General features: G+C 28.4%; 1 protein-coding gene across 3 annotated transcripts; it reads left to right on the top strand.

Moving 5' to 3' along the window:
- Positions 1–2,763: 2,763 nt before the first annotated feature.
- LOC114130308 (serine proteinase stubble-like) lies at positions 2,764–23,226 on the top strand. 3 transcript variants are annotated; one of them, XM_050206166.1, is made up of 11 exons: positions 2,764–3,028; positions 4,032–4,168; positions 4,241–4,396; positions 12,417–12,638; positions 13,746–14,330; positions 19,552–19,628; positions 19,699–19,799; positions 20,302–20,401; positions 20,927–21,095; positions 22,074–22,231; positions 22,520–23,226. In XM_050206166.1, exons 2-11 carry the CDS (start codon positions 4,060–4,062, stop codon positions 22,673–22,675), a joined length of 1,833 nt encoding a protein of 610 aa, XP_050062123.1. In that variant the 5' UTR covers positions 2,764–3,028; positions 4,032–4,059; the 3' UTR covers positions 22,676–23,226. The 3 variants fall into 3 exon arrangements, with proteins under 3 accessions (XP_050062123.1, XP_050062122.1, XP_050062124.1); XM_050206165.1 differs by lacking the exons at positions 2,764–3,028; positions 4,032–4,168; positions 4,241–4,396 and adding an exon at positions 5,698–8,027 and having other exon boundaries at positions 22,520–23,221; XM_050206167.1 differs by lacking the exons at positions 2,764–3,028; positions 4,032–4,168; positions 4,241–4,396; positions 13,746–14,330 and adding an exon at positions 5,699–8,027 and having other exon boundaries at positions 22,520–23,181.
- The last annotated feature ends 1,178 nt before the right edge of the window (positions 23,227–24,404 follow it).

Raw genomic sequence — 24,404 nt, 5'->3', positions numbered from 1 at the left:
TATACCTATTCAAAGATAAATAATAACTATGGCTTATATACATAGGAATTGTTAACACATGTTCAATTACTAAATAATAGTAATAATTAAGAATAAAATTAAATAGTAATTACTAATTACCAATTAATAATGCAACTGTAGAATAGAAACTAAATAATTAGTTAATTATTAAGCTTACACTATTTATTGAGTATATCATTACCGTATGCGTACCTGTATATAATACGTAAAATATACATTTTTAATAAACTTATTTCCTATATTAGTAAAATATTTTAAAATTATTAATTATTATACAGTAATTATTATTGTACAAGAAAAATGACTGGAGTTTCTCATGAAATAAAAATTTCATGGATATGAAATAAAGAAAATATAATACCAGCTTATCCAAATTACAGAATATTGTAATAATCTATAATGTCATGCGTTAAAAAAAAATAATAGCCTAAAGCAATTTTTTTAATTTATATGATTTCAAATTGTAATTAATAATATATATAATGCTTATAAATTTTTTTCTAATCAATTAAAGATTGTGATCATTCATATTAGGTATGTAATATGTATATGAGTATGTGGGTGAGCATTTTTTTTAGTCTTCTACTCTTTTCAGCTAAGTTCATTTACAATTCATGGTATTCAGCTACTTAAAGTTTTTTACTGTTAGTTTTATACACGGTCATATCAACTATCAAATAAAAATAAAATACAAAAAAGTATAATAGTATAATAGTCAAATACATCAATACATGTAAGAGTTGATTTTTTTAAAAACTAAACGGAAATGACTTCTTTAAAATATAATGTGCGTTCAACTTCCTATCTGTATAATATAGAATTATTTGATTGTTGAGCATTTTTATAACATCTTTAGAAAGAATATCGTGGTGACATTTTCTTAAAGACCTAAGCTAGCATAATATTACGATATATAGTAAACTCATCTTAATGTTTTGTCAAAAAAGTTATTTATAACCTAAAATATATTAATCAATTTATAATTTATAGAATATTAATATAATATTAACTTGGTACAAATTATGCATAAATTGTAATATAATAATTTTAAAATTATATTTAATTTTTTATTAATTTTACCGTTACTAAGAGAGGTATACATTTCAATACTTTTCCGCTACTTTTATTTTAGAACTTAAAATAAAAACCTTTCTGTATAGTGTATTAGTGTACCACCTGTGTCTAATTCCCAATTGAAACTGAATGGTACTTTTGTTCAGTTTTAGTTTAATCAAAAGTGTTTTTCGAAAAAAAATAACACTTACCTATTGTTGTTAAGTCTATAAGCTATTCTTAGTAACCACTCGGAAACTAAAATATACTTTTTTTTATTATTCATCTCCTTATAAGTATTATTATAAGCTTAGTTTTAAAATAAAGCTCATGTAATGGTGTTAGAAGCTAACAAGTAAGAAGTCAAGGTTTATTTGTTATTTGCTTATAAGTTATAGATGTGAGATATAATGTTCCATAGTCTCTTGAACTGCCTGTCTTGTTCGAATGTATGGGTGGAGTTGATGTTAAGTGTACGGTGATCAATGGTGAATTAGGGACTGAATGTTAAATGTAGATACGCTTGGTGAAGTATTTAGATTTATATGTAAACTGGCTATGTTAGTACTTATACCTATAGTAATGTAATTGTTGTGAAGTTTTCCTCCCACTATGACCAATTTGTTTGAAAATTATGCACTTATATTTTGAGAACACTTTGCAAATTTATTTTTAAAATTTGCTTTTAGTAAATTAAATATTGATTGGAAAATATTTAAAAATTCTTAGTAAAATTTAGTTAAGTAACGTTTTGCCTCTCCTTTATAGGATATGCAGTTGTTAAGAGCCATGAAGTGGTATTGGGGATGCTTTAGAACATTGTTTAATTGCCCCAATGTCGTTAGCTTTAAAGTGGAAAAAAATATAATGACAATTTTGATTCCCCTTATTATGAAGTATAAACTGAAGGAATATGAAATACTTCAAATACTTATATTCATATTTTTAATGTACCTATATTTTAGAGTATTCGTCACTGCAATATGATGAAAAATAGTCAGAGGTATTATATCAATTTTTAATTTATAATTCCGTTTTCTGTAGGCTGAAGGCGCTTAATTAGTGTACTCGTATTTCAAAGATAATAAAAATATTTTAAGACTATGGTAATAATTTTGTACACACTAATATTTGTATATTATTTTTTGAATAGTAATATTAGTTTTAGGATAATATAGTCCTTATAATCTGTTTTTGTTCACGAGAGGAGCTTCCATATAACGTAGCTTGCCACTTCAACGAAGAATGTCGTTTTTAATCTGGTCATATACGTTTATCCATTAACGAGTGTATGTTATTATTGCATGTTTATGAAAATGTTCAATACTAAATAATTTATGCTGTTTCTATTTGAGTTTTTATAAGCTTATAGTATATATTATATCCAGTAAGTAAATAAAATAAAAACAGAATACCTATAAACCTTAAGACGTTTGTATTAATATATTAATATTATGTTACGTTATTATCATCACAGTTCTTAGATTGTAGGTAGGTATGGGTACTTTTATACACACTATTTAATGGTATGAAATATTTTCCTTGGACATGACAAAACCAAAGGAGAAATGCCGTTTTTGTGTACGTTACATACGTACACATCCCATTTCTTGAGTATCACTTTCACCCGGCAATGGACTGAACGTCAGCTCCCAGTAAACACATCAACAGCTGGTACACATGCTGCAGTACCCGTGTAGTTTATACGCGGGAATGTCTTCTCAACAATATTTATGAGTATATTTTTACATTCGCAGAGCAATTATGCTCGGATATTAATAAGAGTTTAATTTTAATCGAATTACCTGCGTATTATGATTGGCTTTTGTTCAACGTAATTAAATCAAGTTATATCGGTGCTATTTATAATATACATCAACAAATGTCAAATTATTTTAATAGAAAAATTATAAACTTAATTATATAGTTCCTTATTTAATGTCATTACTGCCGTGTAAGTACTGTTTATAATAGCTGGTTGACTTAATACTTTCTAACTAAATATTTTAATTAAAAAACCGGGTAAGTTGTTAAATTAAAAATAATAATGCATAATATTTTGAACAGAGAGCATTGTAACGATAGTTATGATTTACTATTGAGTTCTTTATTATTGTTTTGGTAGGTATGTATTTTTAGTACAGTTTCAATGCATAATTATACGGTCTGATAATTTTCACAATGTGTGCATTATTTTCATGTAAATTATAAATTATATAAACACTTTTTTCTTTTTTTTTCTTTTTACATATTTTAGGAATTAGAAATAAGTATTTGTATTTATGTTGTTGTCTTGAAAAACAATAATGAAAATCAAATATTTATGGTTCTTAAAACTAAATCAGTATAATAGTATATATATACGCTTCAATTAAACTACGAATAATTCAATTAAAAAAAAAAACCCCCAATAATTGATATGCTAATTAAGATAGAGTAGCTACAGTGACATTTAATAATAGAAAATCATTTACCTTCGCAATGATTATCTAGAATACGGATGTATCATGTAATATATATTTTTAATTGATGTGTTTAATATAAATTAATATCAGTCGTTAAAGAGTAGAATATATAGTGAGGGTAAATAAAAAATAACAAGTTGTTTATGAACACTACTTTCTTGTTTATTTATATACTATGTACGTGTAATTTTTATGTATTATATTTTATTTTATTCAGATACTATAGACAGCTGTTTATTAAACGTTGACATTTTATTTTGCTCATAAGTATCAAAACAAATTTTATTAACATTTTATAAATTAGTTTTTCTGTTGTTTTAATGGATACTTCATATGCTTATGACCTATGCATTAATAATAATTATAACTAAGTTTTACTCTTTAAAATAATATTCTATAACAATTTATAATTTGAAATAATTGTTATACGAAATAAATATATATATATTATATATATTTGAAATAATTGTGATGTATTATTATGTTTTAAAGGAAACATTTGACGCAATTAAAAACTATCATGCACACCACAATAATTGCAGTAGCTTTAGTTACTTTTATTATTTCAATCATCAACAATTGCGAATCAATAGCAGTTAGCCTACCAAAAACACATCGATTTAACAATAGTAAAGAATAATAGTAGTTTTTGTTTTATCTATGTTTATGTTATTCTTTCATTAAAAAAATAATGATTTTAGCGATGAAATTTGGTGAACATGATGTTGTTTCTACATTACAATACAATGATACAGCACCGATTTTAGAATCTAATCATTCTATAACAACCAGACTGAAACAACAAGGAATGCAACATAAAATAAAGAAGAAAAAGGGTCGTTTTTTCGAACAATTTTGTAAGTTTATACGTTTTTACTTATTAGCTACATGTAAGGAATGATATAAAAATTCGTGGTATACATTTATTATTTATGTATTAAACATTTATAAATTGCAACGTTATTGCTTTAAAATGTTTCACCCAAATTTTACTGAAAATCTAATGTTTGGTAATGAAATTGATAGAAGACATTTATTAATTGTACTTAATGACAATTAATATTAAAACATGAACTATCAATATTTTACAATAAAATTAAAATTTTTAATACAAATTAGAATTTATTATAATTCAAAATATATTTGTAAAAAAAAAAAAATAAATAAAAGTTAGTAATTTCAAAATTTACGTTCGAAACTAATATCGCTTTTATACACTTATTTTCTATTTTTCTGTGTTATTATCGTTGTACGTAAAGAAGTTAACTGTATCTTAGAACACAAAGAATTTAACGAATCGTATTTTCTTTTAATAATTGACTAATGAGTAAAAAATTAACTAAATAATTCTATTTAAATTCCAGTCGTTTTATCAATGAATTTATATTTTAGTTTAAGATTTCATTTAATTTTCAATTTTACTAATTAATATGGAGAAATTTCGAACATTCAGTTTCTAAAAGATATTAACGTATCACTTACTATATATTTATATACATACATATGTATGTATACAGCACTTATAAGACTAGAACATCTCGTTGTATTAAGTTATAAAACTCATTGCGCAGTTAAAATTAATAAAGTTAATCGTTAATTTCACGACGTTTAAGTCGACAAAACTTACATTTATCAAAAAATAATTTTGAATATTTTTATTTAAAAATTTATATTAGTCATTATTAGAACTCTAATAAAAAATAGTCGAGAGGTCTTTTTCGTAGTGTCTCAGACCGAAAATATCAAAAATAGAAACACTATTAATAATTTATAGACGTTTTATTATATAATAATATAATATTACCTATAGGTAATAACTATGTTATGTATGTTGAGAATTTATTTGGATTTTCAGTCACGTAAAATGTTAATGAATTTATTAAGTTTTACTTTTATCTATTCAATCAATTATTTTGAAAATTGGTTAATATCCCTATAACATATACGATGTATATACATGCGTAAAAATTGTGTGTTACAATATAGTAAAAGCACTGTTATGGCGTTTGAAAGAGTGCGATTCTTATTTTTAATCGTGGAGGGGTAAACGTCAAGCATACAGTGAACAACAGCAAACCGATTAAGAGAAAGTTCGCGGTAAAAGAGCGGTTAGGCGGAGACACTTGAATATGATGATGGTGGTCGCTACGTTTTGTAGCAACTAGTCTTTTGTGTGCTGCTGCGGCTCTCAGTCGGTTTACTTTCTTAATATTTGTCTTTATTGTTGATATTGTTTCGTAGAAGAAAGAATACTTCGTTATTTATCTGTGGTGTATTGATAGTCGTGATGATAAAAATGTAAAAAAAAAAAAAATAACCACCAATATGATCTGCCGTTTTATCTGTCTCTATATATCATCGCATTAAGTTATACAAAAGGACAATTTTCTCGCTTGCTTCTTTTGTTATCATATTTTTTATAAAGAAAATTTCTCATCTACGTATCTATATAAATAAATCTATATACATGTACACACATATTATACTCTATTGAAATCTGCTTTATTTAACTATTACAATAATAATAGCATATTATATCCGCGTGTTATTGGATTTTACACAATCAGCGATAATATATTAAATATACGACTCGAGACGCGGTAAGTCAAAAGTTACTATACTGTTTTTTTTCGACGGTTCATTAAAATATATATTTTCAGTGCGATTGAAAATTACCGCGTAAGGTCAATTTTCGTTTAATTTTGACATTAAATATTATTCGAAGTTACCACGTGTTGAGGGTACGTCTTTTATCAATAACAATCGTATATGTAATAATATCATATTGTTATCGTCGTAATTTCGTACCTGTGTAGGTAGTGCAGGATTTTTTTATTTATTTGTTTTTTACACTGGTTCTTTTACTCTCAGTGACCGCGAGTGAAAGTGAACGTGTATGCGGCGCGTGTGAGATAGAAAATTTAATAATAATAATACTACTTACTACTACTTCTACTACTACTACTACTACTACTACTACTACTACTGCCAATAATAATAATAATAATAATAACAACAACGACGACGACGACTGAGCGCGGTGCGCGCGTACAGAAAGAAAGTGGATACGCTCGTTCCGTGACATTGTACATACGCGCAGGAATCCAAGGTAAACCGCTGCTGTTACTCCTGTTATCGAAGTGATAGTTTTTCGAGCGATATACGCGCGAATACAATTATTATATTATTATTATTTGCTCGGGCCAAGCCCTATTTGCCGCACACACACGCGTACTCGCCGACTTCGCACACGCGCGCGGGTGAAAGAAGAAAGTGGCGGACATTCGAGTGTGTAGGATTTGTGGCTCGCATTCCTCTGATATCCGTCGGTCTTCGTCAAAACCGTCAATCGTCGTCGACATCACCGTCGTCGTCGTCGTCGTCGTCGCCGTCTTCGTCATCATCATCATAATCGTCGGATGTTACGCAACAACAGCGATTGTTGTATAGTTATCGTCGTCGTGTTGCACAGCGGTCTTACGGGTCAATGTCGTATCGCCGAAACGCCACCGAAACACCACGACAGATCATCATCGTTTCAATAACGTCGTTATAGCGCTCTATTACACTGCCACCGCGAGCGGACGACGACTTCACATTTAACGTCATCGAAACAAAATAATATATCGTTATATTAACGATTTATATACAATATATAAAAAAAAAATTATAAAAAAATATCGCCCGTCGATCACGAGCGCGTTGCCATGAGGTCATACTCCATAATCGTTAGTGTCATAGTGATGCAGTTGTACTGCAACGGAGGCGCTTCGTCGTCCGACGACCGACAGAGTCAGCGGATAAGTCGCGACGCGGACGGAGGCGGTGGAGGAGCCGACGTCGACAGATCGGACGCGTACGACGGTGGTCTCCGTCGCACGGTCAACACGTACCATCACGTCAGCGACGGCACGTCGTCTTCGTCGTCGGCCGACGGGGGTGGCGGTTGGATCATCGGCGGCAGCCGTCGACGGGCTTCGGCGGGCGCGCACAAGTACATGCACCAGGACAAAGTGGCGTTTGCCGGAGAGACGGACGACAAGCGGCGAGAACCGACGGACGACAAGCTCCAGCAACAGTGGCCGGCGGCTGTCGGGTCGGAAGGCGCGTCGTCGTTGTCCGAAGTGCAGGTGGTAGTGCACCAGCCGCTGTCGCACCACAACTCGGTGACCGACGGCGACCACCAGCAACCGTCGTCCGACGCGGCGTCCAAGTGGTACTCGAAGCGGCTGTCTTACGCGACCAAGACGTCTCCGGCGGCCGCGTCCGCCACTGTTGCACCGCCTCTGCCGTCGTCGTTGCAGTCGTTGCAACCGCAGCAGCAGCAGCAGCCGGACGCAGCGGGAAGCAACGCAGTGCTGTTGGCCGAAGTGCTCGGTCAAAAGTCCGGTTTCAACACCACCGCCGGCAAGGGCGGCTACTACGGCGGGCAAACCGTCACCGGTTCCAAAGGCTTTCAAAACGATCTCATGGACATGTTGGGTAAAAGTATGTGGACTCGCCCCCGTCTTTCCGCGGGGCTTTTTTTTATATTCGTTTTAATTCGTGTTAAACAATAATTATTACTCCGAGATTGGTCTGTCTAATATATTATTATAGTTTTACTTTTTTATACATTCGTATTATTATGTTATTGTTGTCGTCTTACTCGTGTCGCACCAACGATGACGGTTATTTATTTATTTATTTTTTTTGGTAGTCGGTTTTTGTTTTCCGTCCGTTTCACTCGTAACAACTATTACGAACACCCATCGTAAATTTGGGTAAATCGTGCGTATACATAACATTATAAAATGTGTCGATGCACGGGTCTACGCTCCTGGTCTTATGAGATGTATATATATAATATAGGTATACAATCCGGTGCACTGCCACGCAATGTATTTGTATAATATCCGGAGGAGCTGTCACGGAACTCGGTTGCCGACGCGATGATGGGTGTGTTGACGTGACATTTCCGAGTGATTAGAGGAAGATGAACGAGAGAGAGAAAGAGAATAAAAAAAAAAAAATAAGAGCAATCGAAGAAAACGATACTCGCGACTTTTGTCGGCTGGGGGAGTAAACGGGTGGATGACTGCGACGATGAAAACGAAAAAAATTATTTACAATAGGTATACATTGTAGCCGGTATCTAATATACAGGTGTAATAATTAATCACGGTTCTGCAGAGATTAGTCGTTTTCGTTATAGTCGTTATATATTATGTTCTTGGATTTCGTGAAGAAATCATCGCTATCGTCTATTTTTTTCTTTCTTGGTCTAATAGGTACGACACTATAATATTGTGTATAATAATTCGTTAAACAGATGATTAGGCTTTTAATCGTCCGACACGCGACGTTTTCAATAACGTCGTTATCGTTTCAATTTGTGTATTTATTCGGTAGTTGCGGGCAACGAAAAATATATTATAGGTATTTGACTAAAATAATAATAATATACAGATAGAACGTCTTGCCATGCATATCCCCTTATTATATCTATTCGTAATATTATGTGCGTAACGCACTACAATTTTTTTTAGATGCATCCACATTGTAATCATGTCGTGTACTTATATACTTACATTGGTTTTTTTTTTTTTTACTAAAATAACCGAAAAGTGTACAATAATGTTTGTATTCTAATGCTATCGTTATACAATGTGCGTTCCATCTAATTATGATTTTAATGATTTCGCTCCGCTATAACACATACAGGCATGATGTGTTCCTCACTTCAATTACTTGATAGCGATCATGTCATATTATTATACTTGTGTGGGTTTTCCGTTTAGAATAATTCCATTGTATTTATGTACATCCTTGATAACTTTCTCTGAGATTAAATAAAATAAATGTAGCCTTCGGGACGTAGTCTTCGCACTACAATTCATTTTTACAACATAATAATATAATAAAATTATATTTCTTAGATAGTTACCAATTTCGAAACACGTAGGTCTCATAGGCGAGTATTCAATAAAATAATGACGAAGACGACTAAATCATTTTCAAACGGTTCTGATTATAGTTAATAAGGACATATTACCTAGTATATTATAGGTTGTAGTACCTTTCTAACTGTATTAACAATATACCGTATATTATTGCTAATCACTTATAGATTTACGACTTTTACATTTTTCTTTTTCTTTTATTCGCGTTTAGACCAAATTATAAATTAGTTTGGACCTCGTTCGTTGCAATCTCTCAGCCACTCCACTGTTTGCACCTATAAGTGTACTATTGTTGATATAACAACTCGCGCGAATGTGTAAAACCTTCAAAAAGTACTTGTAATGTCTTATTTTGTTGATTTAAGGACATACCTACTTGTATTTTTTGCATTTTAATGAGCAAATTTCGCATATGTTTTTCAGAATAACTTTCTAACTCTTCTTAAAATAATATGATATTGACGAACTCGATTTATTAACGAAGTACGGATATTTTACGATTTAGAACTAAATGCCATAAGATATTTGTTATGACTGTTTTATTAAGCTTTGCGTGAAAATGAAAATGAAATAATAGTATTATTTTGCCATTCGTGTCCGGGATATTTATAATCGTTTAGTTAAACTCCGGTAAATTGTTTAGTGACGTATTACAATTTGTTACATGTATGATAATAATGATAATATATAATATTTTAAAAATCAATGCACGTGTCGCCGTTCTCGTTTCTATAACAATATTAATAAATTATACACATCGCGATTAGTTGTATACTAGGTAGGTAGTATATAAACGAAAGCAACACTATGACCGTGATGTGGTTTCACTTTCTTCATCACGGCCGTCTGGTGTTTTTCCTTTCTTGAATTGCTATAGGTAATACTTGTCTGCAAACTTGCCATGGCCGGTGACTTGGTTAATTTTTGTACACAAAATAATATTTTAATATTTACGTAAATCCATGCTGATGATTTGTGTTTTTAACATCTATGACCGGTTACTTTTGTTTATTTAAGTCGTTATTTAGTTCATGTTTATTAAAAATAAAGAGCTTAATATATTCGTTCTTTTGTCTGACTATAATTTATTTTATTGTTCTAGTTTCGAAGTTTCGGTACACTCGTTAAAAAAAAAACTTTTATTTTAAGAACTGATAGTAATATTTCCGAGAGGAAAATGTTTACATTTCAATTGATAATTTACATTTATTTGAATTTTAGTTGTTATTTAAATACGAACCATTTTTACATCGATTTAGTTTAGTCATTCATTTTAAAGTCCAGGACTAAACATGTTTTTTTGCTTGTGATCGTCTCCATATATTATTATACATAATTTTTCGAGAATGTAGATAAAAAGTTATTCATACATTAAAATTTTCAACTTTGTTCATATTTTATAGCTAATTAGTATGGCTTTAATAATTACATTCTCGTTACTTTTATTTAATAACCGAATACGGATATAAAAATCAATTTTAAATGTGTAGGTACGTTATAAGATATAAACTGATATGCATTTCTAAAAAAAAAAAAAATAATAATAGTGGGTTGTATGAAATTGTTTGGTACATAATTATTATTATTATTATTACTATTTTCTCAACACGTTTTACTTTTACAGAATTTAAATAATCGAAATGTAAAAGTAAATTTATGGAATGTCATCAATATAGAAACCTTTCCCCGTCAAAAACACAAATTAGTCGTTTTCGAATAATCACTGCGGCATTCAAAATGTATTCCACTATAATACATTACAACTATATTACATTATGATATTGAGTACTTACCTATCTAATTTCTTTATTCATTTTATTACGGGTTGTAAACAAAGTTTTCGTATAAATTGAACATGCACATAAAATAAAACTCATTATATATATTATGTAAAGTAAATGACAAAAAGTAAACTGTATACATAAATTGTAAAATATTTTTTATCGAAGATTATAGTGTAAAAATACAATATACCTAATTACATAACTTAAAGTGATATAATATAAAACACAAAAATAAAAAGTCATTTTGTGCTGTGAAAAAATGTATGAGTTATTACTTATTATCAAATATGTGTATGGGTTCATGACTATAATATATCGTCTATATGGATTTAATGACTATAGATTGTTATTATTACCATTAAAAAAATATTGAAATTATTTTATACGATTTCGTCGAAAACGCTTTCTTATAAAGCGTGTTTCCTTTTTTTTTGTTTTTCTTATTCTACAATAACGAAAAAAAAATTAAAATATAGGTACCTATACCTATAAAATAGTAACATTATAATTAACGGTGCTCTCAATTTCCCTACATATTGATGTAGTGATGTGGTGTTTCCTCTGTGCCATATACCTACTCTTGAGATTTCGTTAAAAATATTTGAGTGTACGTAGTGGGTATTCTCTCGACTTATTCATTTCATTGACATTGATAATCGAATGATTGATTTAATGGCGGCCCATTTGCACTGTGTAGATTAACCTATTATAGTTATTAATGTTATTATAGTCTTGAAAAAATGAATAGGTACATCCGTCACCGTCTACATTTAATTACATGTTTTCGTGTATTTATGTGTCTTACGATTAAAATGTATTGTACTATAATATTAGCAAAGCAATATTGAGTTTAAATTTTTGGAAAATTTTTTTTATTGTTCATACGAAGTGATGGACATTGGTATAACATTTCTGATTACCATATCTAATAAGATATGCTCATAGGCCGTACATTATATAATATTAAATGTTGAAATGTAGTAAAAATTATAAAATTTTTTTCAACATTGTAATAATACTGTTTAAATTATATCATAATTTTGATTAATCCAATACAAATAATAATATTATTATGCTTAATACCTATAAATATACACTTTACATGTTGACGTTTTTTTTTTAAATAATATATTTTTTTTGGTCGTTCACAGTGATACCTCAGACCTGCTGGTACAACAGCAACAAATTCGATTGCGGGCTTAGTATTTCGTGTGTGCTCGAGGGTGGCAAACCAGTGGACTTGTGCAGTGGTGGCATGATATGGAGCTGTTGCGTGTCCAGAGACAAAATCCAGACATCCGGATCTTCTTCGTCGTCGTCGTCGTCAGCCGTGACGGCAGCGTCGAATTCGGTGGGAACAATAGAAAATGCCAGTGAGTTTTTGTATTTTACTATGTTATTTTTATTTTCATTCTTTAACGTCTCATTCCAGAACGTGCGTTTGTTAAAAAATTATCGAAATAAACGGTTCAAAATAATAATGGTAGCATTGCACAATATTCACTTGTAGAGTTTCACGCGATGCTCATATTTATGTTATTACTATTATTATTAAAGAGACACGTCGTTACGCGCACGCTGGATGTGCGACGACACAGTTGACTATATAAATAATAATAATAATCGCGTTAATTTCTCTCGTTTGGTATTATAATCAGAGCAAAACTTTTTATGGTCGCCGCTATTATTATAATATTGTCACGGTTCTCGTATTTATTAAAATCATGGTGTACGATAGTATACATTATATTCAAATGACGACGAAGAACGGGCATAATAATTACGACGCGAGAGTGTAGATTTTATTTAGTTTTAATTTTATAACTTGCAGGATACCATTTCTACCACAATAATAACATAACACCGAGACGCGCTATCCTTATTATTATATTATGTTTGCTTGTTTAGTCGTATAGGCATTTATACGCATGTGTTTAATTATTTTAATTTCGTGACACACATGCTTATGAACACGTGCGTTATGTTGTGACGATATACGCGAATACGTTTGTACACCTAAAATACCTACCTATATTTGCAATGGCTGCTGAGTAAAACTTAAACATATATTATAATATATTATTTATTTGTGATCATGTTTGTAACATATTTTCTTTTATAATTTTGGAACAAACATGATTTCATTATTATTTAAGTAGGTTCTTATAATATATACATATACATTATATATTTATACACATCATATTTGTACAGGTATTGATTATATTTAATAAGAATCCTTATAATATTATCCTTATTGCAGTATATTACGATTAACGATATATGTATTTTTTCATCGTGCTTTCACATTGAGTCATTTAATATTTTAATGATAGGCACGTATAGCTAGGTACCACATACGAAATGTTTATTCGGTTATATAAGCGTATATTATTATGACAATGGGAAACGATGTTATGCTTCCGAAATATTATAGTTGTTGCGTTATATGTTGTCATATCGTTTCCTCTTGTATAAAGCCATACAGTTCCTGATGCAATATCCCGAATTCCAACACCACTACAACATGTACATGCACCAGCAACATCAATATCAGCAGCTGCAGCAACAGCAACTGCAACTGCAGCAACAACAACACCATCACAGCCATCAGCCCGCGACGGTGGCCAGTTACGTGGACAACTACATCAACGACATAAGTCCGTCGTCGCAGCCTTTCGTCGCCGACCAGACGGCCAAACCATCGTACTATTACCAACAAGAGCACCAGCATTACCATCCGTATTACTATCAGCACCATCAGAGTGGCGTCGGAGGCCATTGGCAGATCAACGGTGGCGGGTCGGTCAGCAGCACGTCGACCAGCACGACCTTACCGCCCGCGTCATCCAACATGTTGTTCCACACCGATCACGGAAACGGATTTTATTCCACGCAAAAACCACCGCAACTGGCGCCGTTCTCTCACATCACTCAGATCAGCAGCGGCATCGTTGCCGACGATCAACTGCAGCAGCAGCAGCAACAGCAACTGCAGCAGCAACAGCAGCAACCGCAACAGCAACAGAGTCAATTGTTGCACTACATGCCGTCCGGATACCGCGGTAAACTACAGTCGCTGTTTATGCATAAAGCCGCGCCGCTTCCGGTCACACGCTTCGTACACGTACCTACTATTACACTTGTTATCCGTATACGGAATAGATTAGAGCACCTGCAGTTTGGAAGACGAGCATACGCCGATTTTATTTTGCCGTATGTTCGCGAGAAACGATAATGCAAAAATCTTCGATCGGGTTGTCTTGTAACGCACGTTGTATAAATATATTGTATTATGTAAAGAGAAATGCACAAATGCACGATAACAATTACACGACACAGTTTTCGTTCTTGAAACGCATCTATCTATCTATATAATATGTTATATTATATAGGTTACAGCACGTCTTATGATTATTGCACTACACTCTGCAGCAGGTGCACACACAAATTATTATTACGATGAGGTGCATTACGACGGTCGATAAAATATTTTAGATATATCGAACGTCATTTGAAGTCGAAACGCACATATATATTGAACATATAGGTTTTAATATATATTATGATTATTAAAAAACGATATGAAGACGTTTTAATGATATTATTATTATTAAGCAACGTTTGATACTTGATCGATCTAATGATCGATATCTCGTTTATATATATAATATATTTTAACTCAATTTAATAGTTTTGACATATCATTATGTTAGAAATGTGTACCTAAGCAATTGCATGTATTTTTATCTGAATCGCATAATTATTTTTTACATTTTTATCTACTGTTAGTTTTCAAAAGTATCTTCATCTTTCGTACCTATATTTATTTATTCTTATAGGAATTAATACATATTTATGAATTTATGTTGTATAATTCTGGCCATACTAATTCCAATTGAATATACCTACACTGCAGGTATATTATTTTTTAAATTCGTTCGACTGCTAAGTAAAATTCTAATTTTTATGAATTTACATGTCTTAGTAATTTTAGCAATTTTTTAGTAAAAACTCAAAGTTCAGTGTTCAATCTTTTTATTTAAATGCATAATATATTTTACAAAATGTAATATGTCGTTTTTGTTATCTTACAAACGTAAAGCATAGCAAATTTTCTATATAAATAAAAAAGTTATTAAACCCAAAAGTAAAAATATTGCTTGTTTTTTACGACATTTTAATTTTTAAAAGTCATAAGCAAAATTGTAATATTATATTTGCTTAAAAGTCAAAATTTCGAGTAAAAATTCAACATAAAAATACAGATAATGTTTTTATGTTTAAGTTTTATAATAGATCAATTAATTGTCTGACATAAAAGCTAACAATTCAAGATTGTGGTTCTGATGAATGTAATTTTTTTGATTTTCCACGGGCCAGAGAGAGAAAAAAAATGGTGCTCCGAAATCCTCTTAAACAATGTATCTTTTTGTTGGAATGTTAACTTATAAAATAGTACAGTAAATTGACTTTAGTATTAAACTTAGTTAAGAACATTTTCTATTTTTGAATGTTGTTGTTTTTTACGATTTTACAAGATTTGAGCATTTTTAAATTACAATATTTTACACTCATAATTTGCATATGACTCAAAGCACAAACTTTAAACATGTAACGTATAAACAGAGGTAATTTTATTAAGTTTGATAATGAATCTATAGATCAATTCATTCTATTATTAAAGTTACTAACACAAACTTAGTTCAGCTGAACTTAAATTTGCCATAATGTAAATACATTTGTAAAACATCGTGATGTCCTTTTAAGTAAAATAATATAAATATTGTCACAAATTACTAATCAGTTACTACCTATTTATACAATTTATTATTTCGTATTATATATATATATAAAAAAAAATAGGCCCTTTATTGATATGTAGTATTGGGTTTTTAATAGTTCAAAAACTAAGTATTTCGGAATCGTATGATTTGTTATCTATTATTTCATTATTTTAATTTTAAATGTACTTGTTCATTCATAAATCATAAAACATTAAAATTTAATTACTGATCGTAGTAGCTATTATATTGGATTTATGAGTGTAGATATTTATTTCTGTGTCTGCCATTAACTTTTGAAGCAGTAAAAACATTTCAATGCTTAACTTTGAAGATGATTTCTAGTAATAAATTTAATCTAGTTGGTCAAAAATAACAAATTTCTAACACTTTTTGAGTGAAAAATTACGGAATAACTGATCATTTCCGCATGTCCAGTTTTCGACAAAATTTATTTCATATTGTTTATTGCAATTCAAAAAATAATTATCTAGACTTGAGATTTTTTGTGAGCTTTTATTTTAATTTAAGTTTTTTTTTATAAATGTTGAGTCATTTTTTTTTTTATTGAATCAAATATTAATAAAATTTTTATCATAAGATATTCTTATAAAACTTAAAATATATAAAAAAAACATGGTCAGAATATTTTTTTAATCGTTTAAAAAAATATAGATACTAATTCGTTATTAACTCCAAAATAAGCAAATTATTTTGTTTTTAAAAATTCATAACATTTTAAATTTTAATTCCTTTAGTACTTAAGCCAAGTTTGAAAATATAATATGAGATTAAGTTGTTCTTACTGGAATAATAAAATATTTAGTGATCTATACGAGTATTATGTTTTTGTTGTTCATTTGAAGCTAAAATATGGATGAAATTGGAAATCCAAACGTAAAATAATCTTTGTTTTTTTTTTTGTAATTAACCGTAGCAACTTGAAACATTTCAGTAATTTCCTATGATTTTTTTTTACTTCATAACTATTATTTAATTATATTTTTATAAAAAAAAATACATACATATTGATCGAATAAATTATAATAAACAATTAAATTTTAAATTTTAGACTATTATGGTGAAATAGATTAAGATTAGATGAGATTATATTATTGAAATGTGAGATATTAAAATGTAATATTATAAAATCAAAGATAAATTAAAACTGTATAGGCAGAAACAATAAGCTCTAATGAGCAATGGCATTGATAACATGATGAATTATAGATTCGTAATTATTGATAGAATTATTGCTGCCCAGTGTATCATCCGAGTTGGTAATCGTAGCGTTATCGTATATGAAATTATTTCGTCATTCAAATTCATATTTATATAGAATCATACCAAGAATAGTCTGATTATCAATTGCGTGTTGTAGATTTTGTGAAATTATATGGCTGTATTTGTAGGACGTATTTGAGGTTGAAAGCATAAATAGCTCTTTGGTTTTTAACACTTGAGCTAATTGAAATTCGAGATCTATGCGGTGAGTTGCAGCAAACTTATGTTTAATTTTACTGGTCCCAGGTTTTTGTCCGGGAAAGTTCCTGTTATCAATGAGAGGTAGCACGCAACACGTTATAACTTAAATTATTATAGTTCTCTATACACATTAATATTTTTAAATCATTTAGACTAATTTGTATATATTCATATGTCGTAACTACAGTGCTATGGTATGTCGGTATATTAGCTTATATTTGATTTAAAACTTATAATTTTTAAATCGTCTCCGTTTAGAATCGTTTTTTCAGACTCAATGATCATTGAATTCCAATTTAAGTTTTAACACATTATTTATCCATTATATTAATCTAGTCAATGACGAAATACACTTAAAGCCTACTATATAGCTTATCGGATTTTATCTATATTAAGTAGATATGTGGACTTTAAATTTAAAATATAACTGATAACTTAAACTACAAAATATAAAATTGACTATGTGCTTTTATATTTATTTATCTAGCTGTAGAAACGAATTGTATTATATTAATCATCATTTTTATATTCATTACGACATTTTAAAAATCATATTAAAAACATACTAGGTATTTTGAGTTTAAAAAATAATTAATTTTAGAGTTTTCTTCTGAGTACGTGTTCTTAAATTTTCTTATAGCTATTGATTTGACAAATAGAGTAAGAGAATAATTTTTTCTTTAAAGTTTGAAGCACTGATATTCTTAGTAAATAATTTTTCTAAGAGTGTAAAAATATATTTTCCACTCTGCTAAAATTGTTAACAATTTTCAATATATGTGATTTAGAATTTTTTTAATAATATGATTCACAATTTATCAACTTTTAAAACATATTATATTATAAATTTAATCATAATGTATTAATATCATACATGAAGTTGAAAGAAATAATTAGAATATCTAACTATTAATCAATTAAGCATCCTTTTCAGTTGTTTAAACATATTATTATTAATACTTTACTTAATCTTGATGTCAAGTCCACTATTGTTCAAACATAGTTATTGAGATAGAGTTTATATTATAAGATAATAAGAAATAAACAGCATATTATCTTTCTTAAGTATTTAATTTATGACTTTTAAGTGCTTAAATTGAGCTAATATGGGAGTGTAACCCAACAACAGTCGACTTCCTTTGTACCATTTAGCCAATCGCTATTCTGTACACGATGATAAGTCCTAATTTTCAACAAAAAAATAGTTTAAATAATTTAAAAAGATAAACCATAGCCTAAGTTATTGCTATCACTAACTATAATAAATAAATAATAAATAAAAGTTGAGTGATTTTAGATTTTAAAGTATACATTGAAGATACTTTATAGTTTATACGTATATTAACAATATTATAATAATATTAAATGTATGGAAGGATACTATATTAAAAACACAATCATTTAAATTTAAAATAGGTATAAATAATGATGATAATAATAAAAATAATGTAAATTTGTGGTTTTGTATTTTACTTTTCTAGTTATATAATGTATAAATTAATCGTTTGTTTAATTAATATTAACAACACATATTATTAACTAGCAGCTGATATTAAATTTAGTTATCTATTGGTTATAAATGTTTGTGTTTACTATGAATATTTTTATACAAATAATTAGTTAGGTATGTTTGTATGGATAATAAAGGTACTTTTTTATTTTCAAGCTTGATATTTTATTTTTATCTTTGTAGTAAATATTTTTATAGAATAAAATAAATTACCAATATGATTATTTTTTAGGTCATATTATAAATTTTTTGTTATGCTTATTGATATTATGAAACATGATAATTAAACTATTCATGATTAATTCAAAAATCAAAATATAATCATACAACTTTATTATAATGATTTTTTTTTTTATTTGAAATGTTGTATTATGTATAAATTTAAATTTGTGCCTCACGTTTTCATATAGACCTTATTCTTGTACAAAATTCTTGTATAAAGTCTTTACATTTCTCTTATAAATACCTATAATATACCTAATAAATATATATATTTGATTTTAATAGGTTGTGGAGAATTATATGCTAGAAGCCATAGAATCGTGGGTGGACATGGATCAAACTTTGGTACACATCCGTGGCAGGTAAATATAAATATATATATATTATTATTTGAATTGAATCAAAAATAAAAATACATGTTTATTTATTTAGGCCGCTATCATCAAGTCAGGGTTTTTGTCAAAAAAATTGTCGTGTGGAGGTGCTCTTTTGAGTAATCGATGGGTAGTTACTGCTGCACATTGCGTGGCCACGTAAGTATAATAAAGTTTTCATTCACTTGTTCATGGGATAAATAAGGGCAGTTTATGGATCGAACTTGACATACATTTAATTTGATTTTACGCTATAAGAATTCGTATTTTATACAAGTAAAATGTCCTCTCCTAATCCCAGAAAAAAAAACTATTTTAATTTATGATAGAAAGTAACGCCTATATCTATAAATAAAATTATATCAGAATAAAGCTATAATATAAAAAGCTTTATTTTGCCATAAATTTATGATGTATTAAAAGCGTCATAAGTGGATAATGAATTAGGTATTTTCAGCCTATTAACTTACAAGCTGATACTTCGTTTTTATAGTTTTAAATACCTAATAACGGTTATTTTAGAGTTCCAATTTTGCATTAAATGGCTTTATCTGAAAATGAATTTTATGTATATGACAATAATTCATGTAATATATTTAAATATAGAATAACACGATAATTTATGTATATTAATTTAAAAATTTTTACTATATTTAAAAAGTACGGCGAACAATAATTTAAAAGTACGGCTTGGTGAATGGGATGTACGAGATCAATCAGAAAAGTATGCACATGAAGAATTCAACGTGGAGCGAAAAGAAGTAAGAAATGATAACTAACATAATATTATATTAGTATAATTAGTATAATATATTTGTCTACGATTACCTAATTATTTAGTATGTTATAATATATATTTGATACTACTGAGTGGTAAATAGTACCTATAGAAATTGATTTTATTTTTATAAAATTAATTATTAACATAGCAATATATAGGTGTAAAGTGTATAATTCATCATGTTAATAAAGAGAAAACAATTATATTTGTTGTTAAAATTAATATATGATTTGAATGAAGATAAAAAAAATAGCACCGTGTAGCCAAAATTTCGAATATAGGTACCTACGCTTTTATTGGACATCATAGTGATAGTTGATAATACAACATTTTACGTTTACCCGCTGTTATAGGTCTAACTACTCGTATATTATGTTATAATCTTTAAATTATGTAGGGTTAATAATCATAATATAAATGTGTTATTTACATATATAGAATTCCCAGTATACTTTATAATAATTTATATCTATCACAATTAATTATTTAATATTGTTAATTACAGGTACATCCACAGTACAGTCCTACTGATTTTCGAAATGACGTCGCATTAGTCAAAATTGATCATGACGTAACGTATAAACAGCACATTATTCCAGTGTGTTTGCCTAGCTCAGCAGCTAAATTGGTTGGCAAGACAGCCACTGTAGCTGGTTGGGGTCGTACTCGACATGGTTAGTAATTTTTTTTTTTTTTTTTTAATAATAAATTTCTTTATTATACAACATTATTAAACAAGAGATTGACAAATCTACAAATCTATCCACCAATAAATTGAATCACTGTAATATGTATTTATTTTACCATACGTTATTTTTTTGTTATCAAATGCCCATCATAAATTGAAATATTGAGAAGAAATATCTGAACATTTTCAGTTTAACACATCACTTTTTAATATATTCTACTCAGTTTACATTTCAAACTTAAATCTAATGAAATTAATTTTTTATTCACGGACAATTAACATCTTAAAACGCCTTAGTCATTATAGTTACCTGAGCTTCAAACTGTGTTATTAAATACATTTTAATTTACAACAATAATTTATTATACAGTTATACTTAATGACCAAGTAGAATTAAATTATATTGAAACGATGAGTTACAATGTTTTGCATAATTGCATGTAATAAAATAATAGTATAAGAAATAATTTCTTATTATGCCACTATTTTAAGAATATAAGTTGTAACTTTGTTTTGATGAAAAATGTTTGGTACATCTCAAGTATATACTTTTCGTTATAGTTAAGTATACTCATGTTAAAACTATTTGCAGATACAAATAATGTTATGTAATGTTAAGATTTCCGTAAACCAATGCAATACCTATCTCTAAAAATATTGTTCTTTGAAACATGAATTTTAAATTGAAAAGTATTTTTTCATATATTGGCCAGTTAAAAAATGGTAGGAATAATTATAATGACACTTTTAAAATATGGTCAATAGATTATTCAAAAATATAAAGCAAAAAACTACTTAAAAACTTACTTATGAGAATATCTATATTAAAATAAAAAATGTCCTAAAAATGTAGAATATGATATGTCCAAGTATATACATATTTCTATAGATTATAATTTATAACATATGTTATATACAATGACACTATATTTAATATCTAACATAACAAAATTTTCAAACACAGGTGTTGCAACAGTTCCTACGGTTTTACAAGAAGTGCAAGTTGAGGTGATTCCAAATGAAAGATGCCAAAGGTGGTTTCGGGCTGCTGGTCGAAGGGAAACGATTCACGATGTGTTCTTGTGTGCTGGTTACAAAGAAGGTGGTCGAGACAGTTGTCAGGTTTGTGTAAAATCGTTTGAAGATGCCATTTGAAACTTTATAATAGTTGTCTGATCAATGTATCAATCTTATTAAATTTTAAAACTTTTTTACTCATAAAAAATATATCATATTATATAATACAATAAATATACTATACACCATAAATGGCTATAAAGGATATAATATTATACCTATTATACCTACATTTTTTTATACAGTGCGTTTATGACTGAAAACATTATTATTGTTTTGATTCACTTCGTAGTGTAATATAATTCATAATCAAATAACTTTATCACTATTTAGGGCGATTCTGGCGGTCCTTTGACAACGATGCTGGATGGACGGAAAACTCTAATCGGATTGGTCTCGTGGGGAATCGGTTGCGGTCGTGAACATTTACCTGGAGTGTACACCAATGTACAGCGTTTCGTACCATGGATCGACAAAGTAATGGCGTGATAATAATATACGGGTTTATAATATTATATTATGCAAACATTGAGCTATTAAATTTAAATCTATTTAATGTTATTATAAATTATTCATATTTATAAGTTGTTGTAACCAGGTACAATTTACCATTGAGTTAATTTATTTATTTATAAAATTAAACTTATAATCTAAATATAGTATTTATGTAATAAATGTATATAATTTGCAAGCATATTGCAATACAATTAGATATATAAAAAAAATCTAGTAATAGTTATTTATCATTATAATTTTGTTATTTTCTCGATGTCGAATTGTGCTATTCTTTAATTTAAAAATTTCTATTTTCAATTTATATTCATCATTCATGTAAAATAAATGTGTATATATCACCTATATTTATATGTTAACGATATTACCTATATGTAAATAATACATTATAAATATATATCGAGATGAATAATATAATATTAATCAAAATAATAAATGTAATTATTTTATGTATATGCGTCAAAGGTAATAATAAGATAATATATAACATATTCATTTATAATATATATAGGTAGGTAACTGTTAGGTATGCATTAAATAAAAACAACATTTAAATACAATTACTGTGTATATTTTTGCATATAAGTATAGTGTGAATAGGTTTTTGTGTAATGCTACAGGTCATATTGAGAAGATATATATTCATTTTTTATTTTATAGTTACTACTATTATACAACTACATATGATTGCTCAACAATTATAAAGTATCTAATAATATATAATATAATATAATAAAAATATTTGGTATATTATATGATAAAACCCGCCTCAAAAATAAAAGTGATCGCAGTTTTTTTTATAGTAGATTCAGATTTTGTAAATGGAGTGGAGGTTGAAAGAAATATTTAGAGTTTTAACCGAATTTATTAAAATTAGGCGTTTGACCTTACTAAACCTACGGTTGGATCATCATTTATCAGTCAACGATAGGTATCTGGCGTAGTAGATAATTAGTTACCACCAGAAATTAATATTATATTTAATCATAAGATGATTTGTTTCTACACGATAAAAATTTATTTGACACATTTACCAAATTTTGAATATTTATAGTGAATATAATAAATAATTTCATTTCAATTTCGATTTCGATTTCGATTTCAATATTAAAAATTATGAAATGTACTATTATATTCAAATAAATGTAAATAAAATTGTTGTCATTATTAGTTTAAAAAATTACGATTTGTAAAAATTATTTATAGAATTCCAAAAATTTAAAAATTAAAATATACAATTGCTTAAAAATCCGTGCTTTTATTATAACTAACATAGTTATATGCATTGTTTTGTGTATAGTTACAAATTCGATTTCATGTGAAAATGAAAAATAAAATAATGGTATTACTTTTACTATCCGTGTCCGGAATATTGATGAATTAAGCACTTAAAACTCGGTACATTTGTCGGTGACTTATTACAATTTGTGAAATTTAAATATTTTATTTGTGTTAAACTATATTTATAATATTTTAGAAACCAACGCACGTGCCTTTGTTCTTGTGTCCATAGCAATATTAATAAATTATGCATATCACGATAGTTTTAGTTACTTATATTTTGGTAGTATAAATGAAAGTAACGTTTTGGAAATGATGTGGCTTAGAGTGTTTAGATCTATCTACCTATACTGTGAGGATTTTTTTAAGTGGTGTGTTACCAATATGTTATACGTATAGTATATTATAATATATGACATAATGT

This window comes from Aphis gossypii, chromosome X, assembly GCF_020184175.1.
Source record: "Aphis gossypii isolate Hap1 chromosome X, ASM2018417v2, whole genome shotgun sequence".
NCBI classification, from domain to species: Eukaryota; Metazoa; Arthropoda; class Insecta; order Hemiptera; family Aphididae; genus Aphis; species Aphis gossypii.
This window is presented reverse-complemented; position numbering and strand designations above follow the sequence as displayed.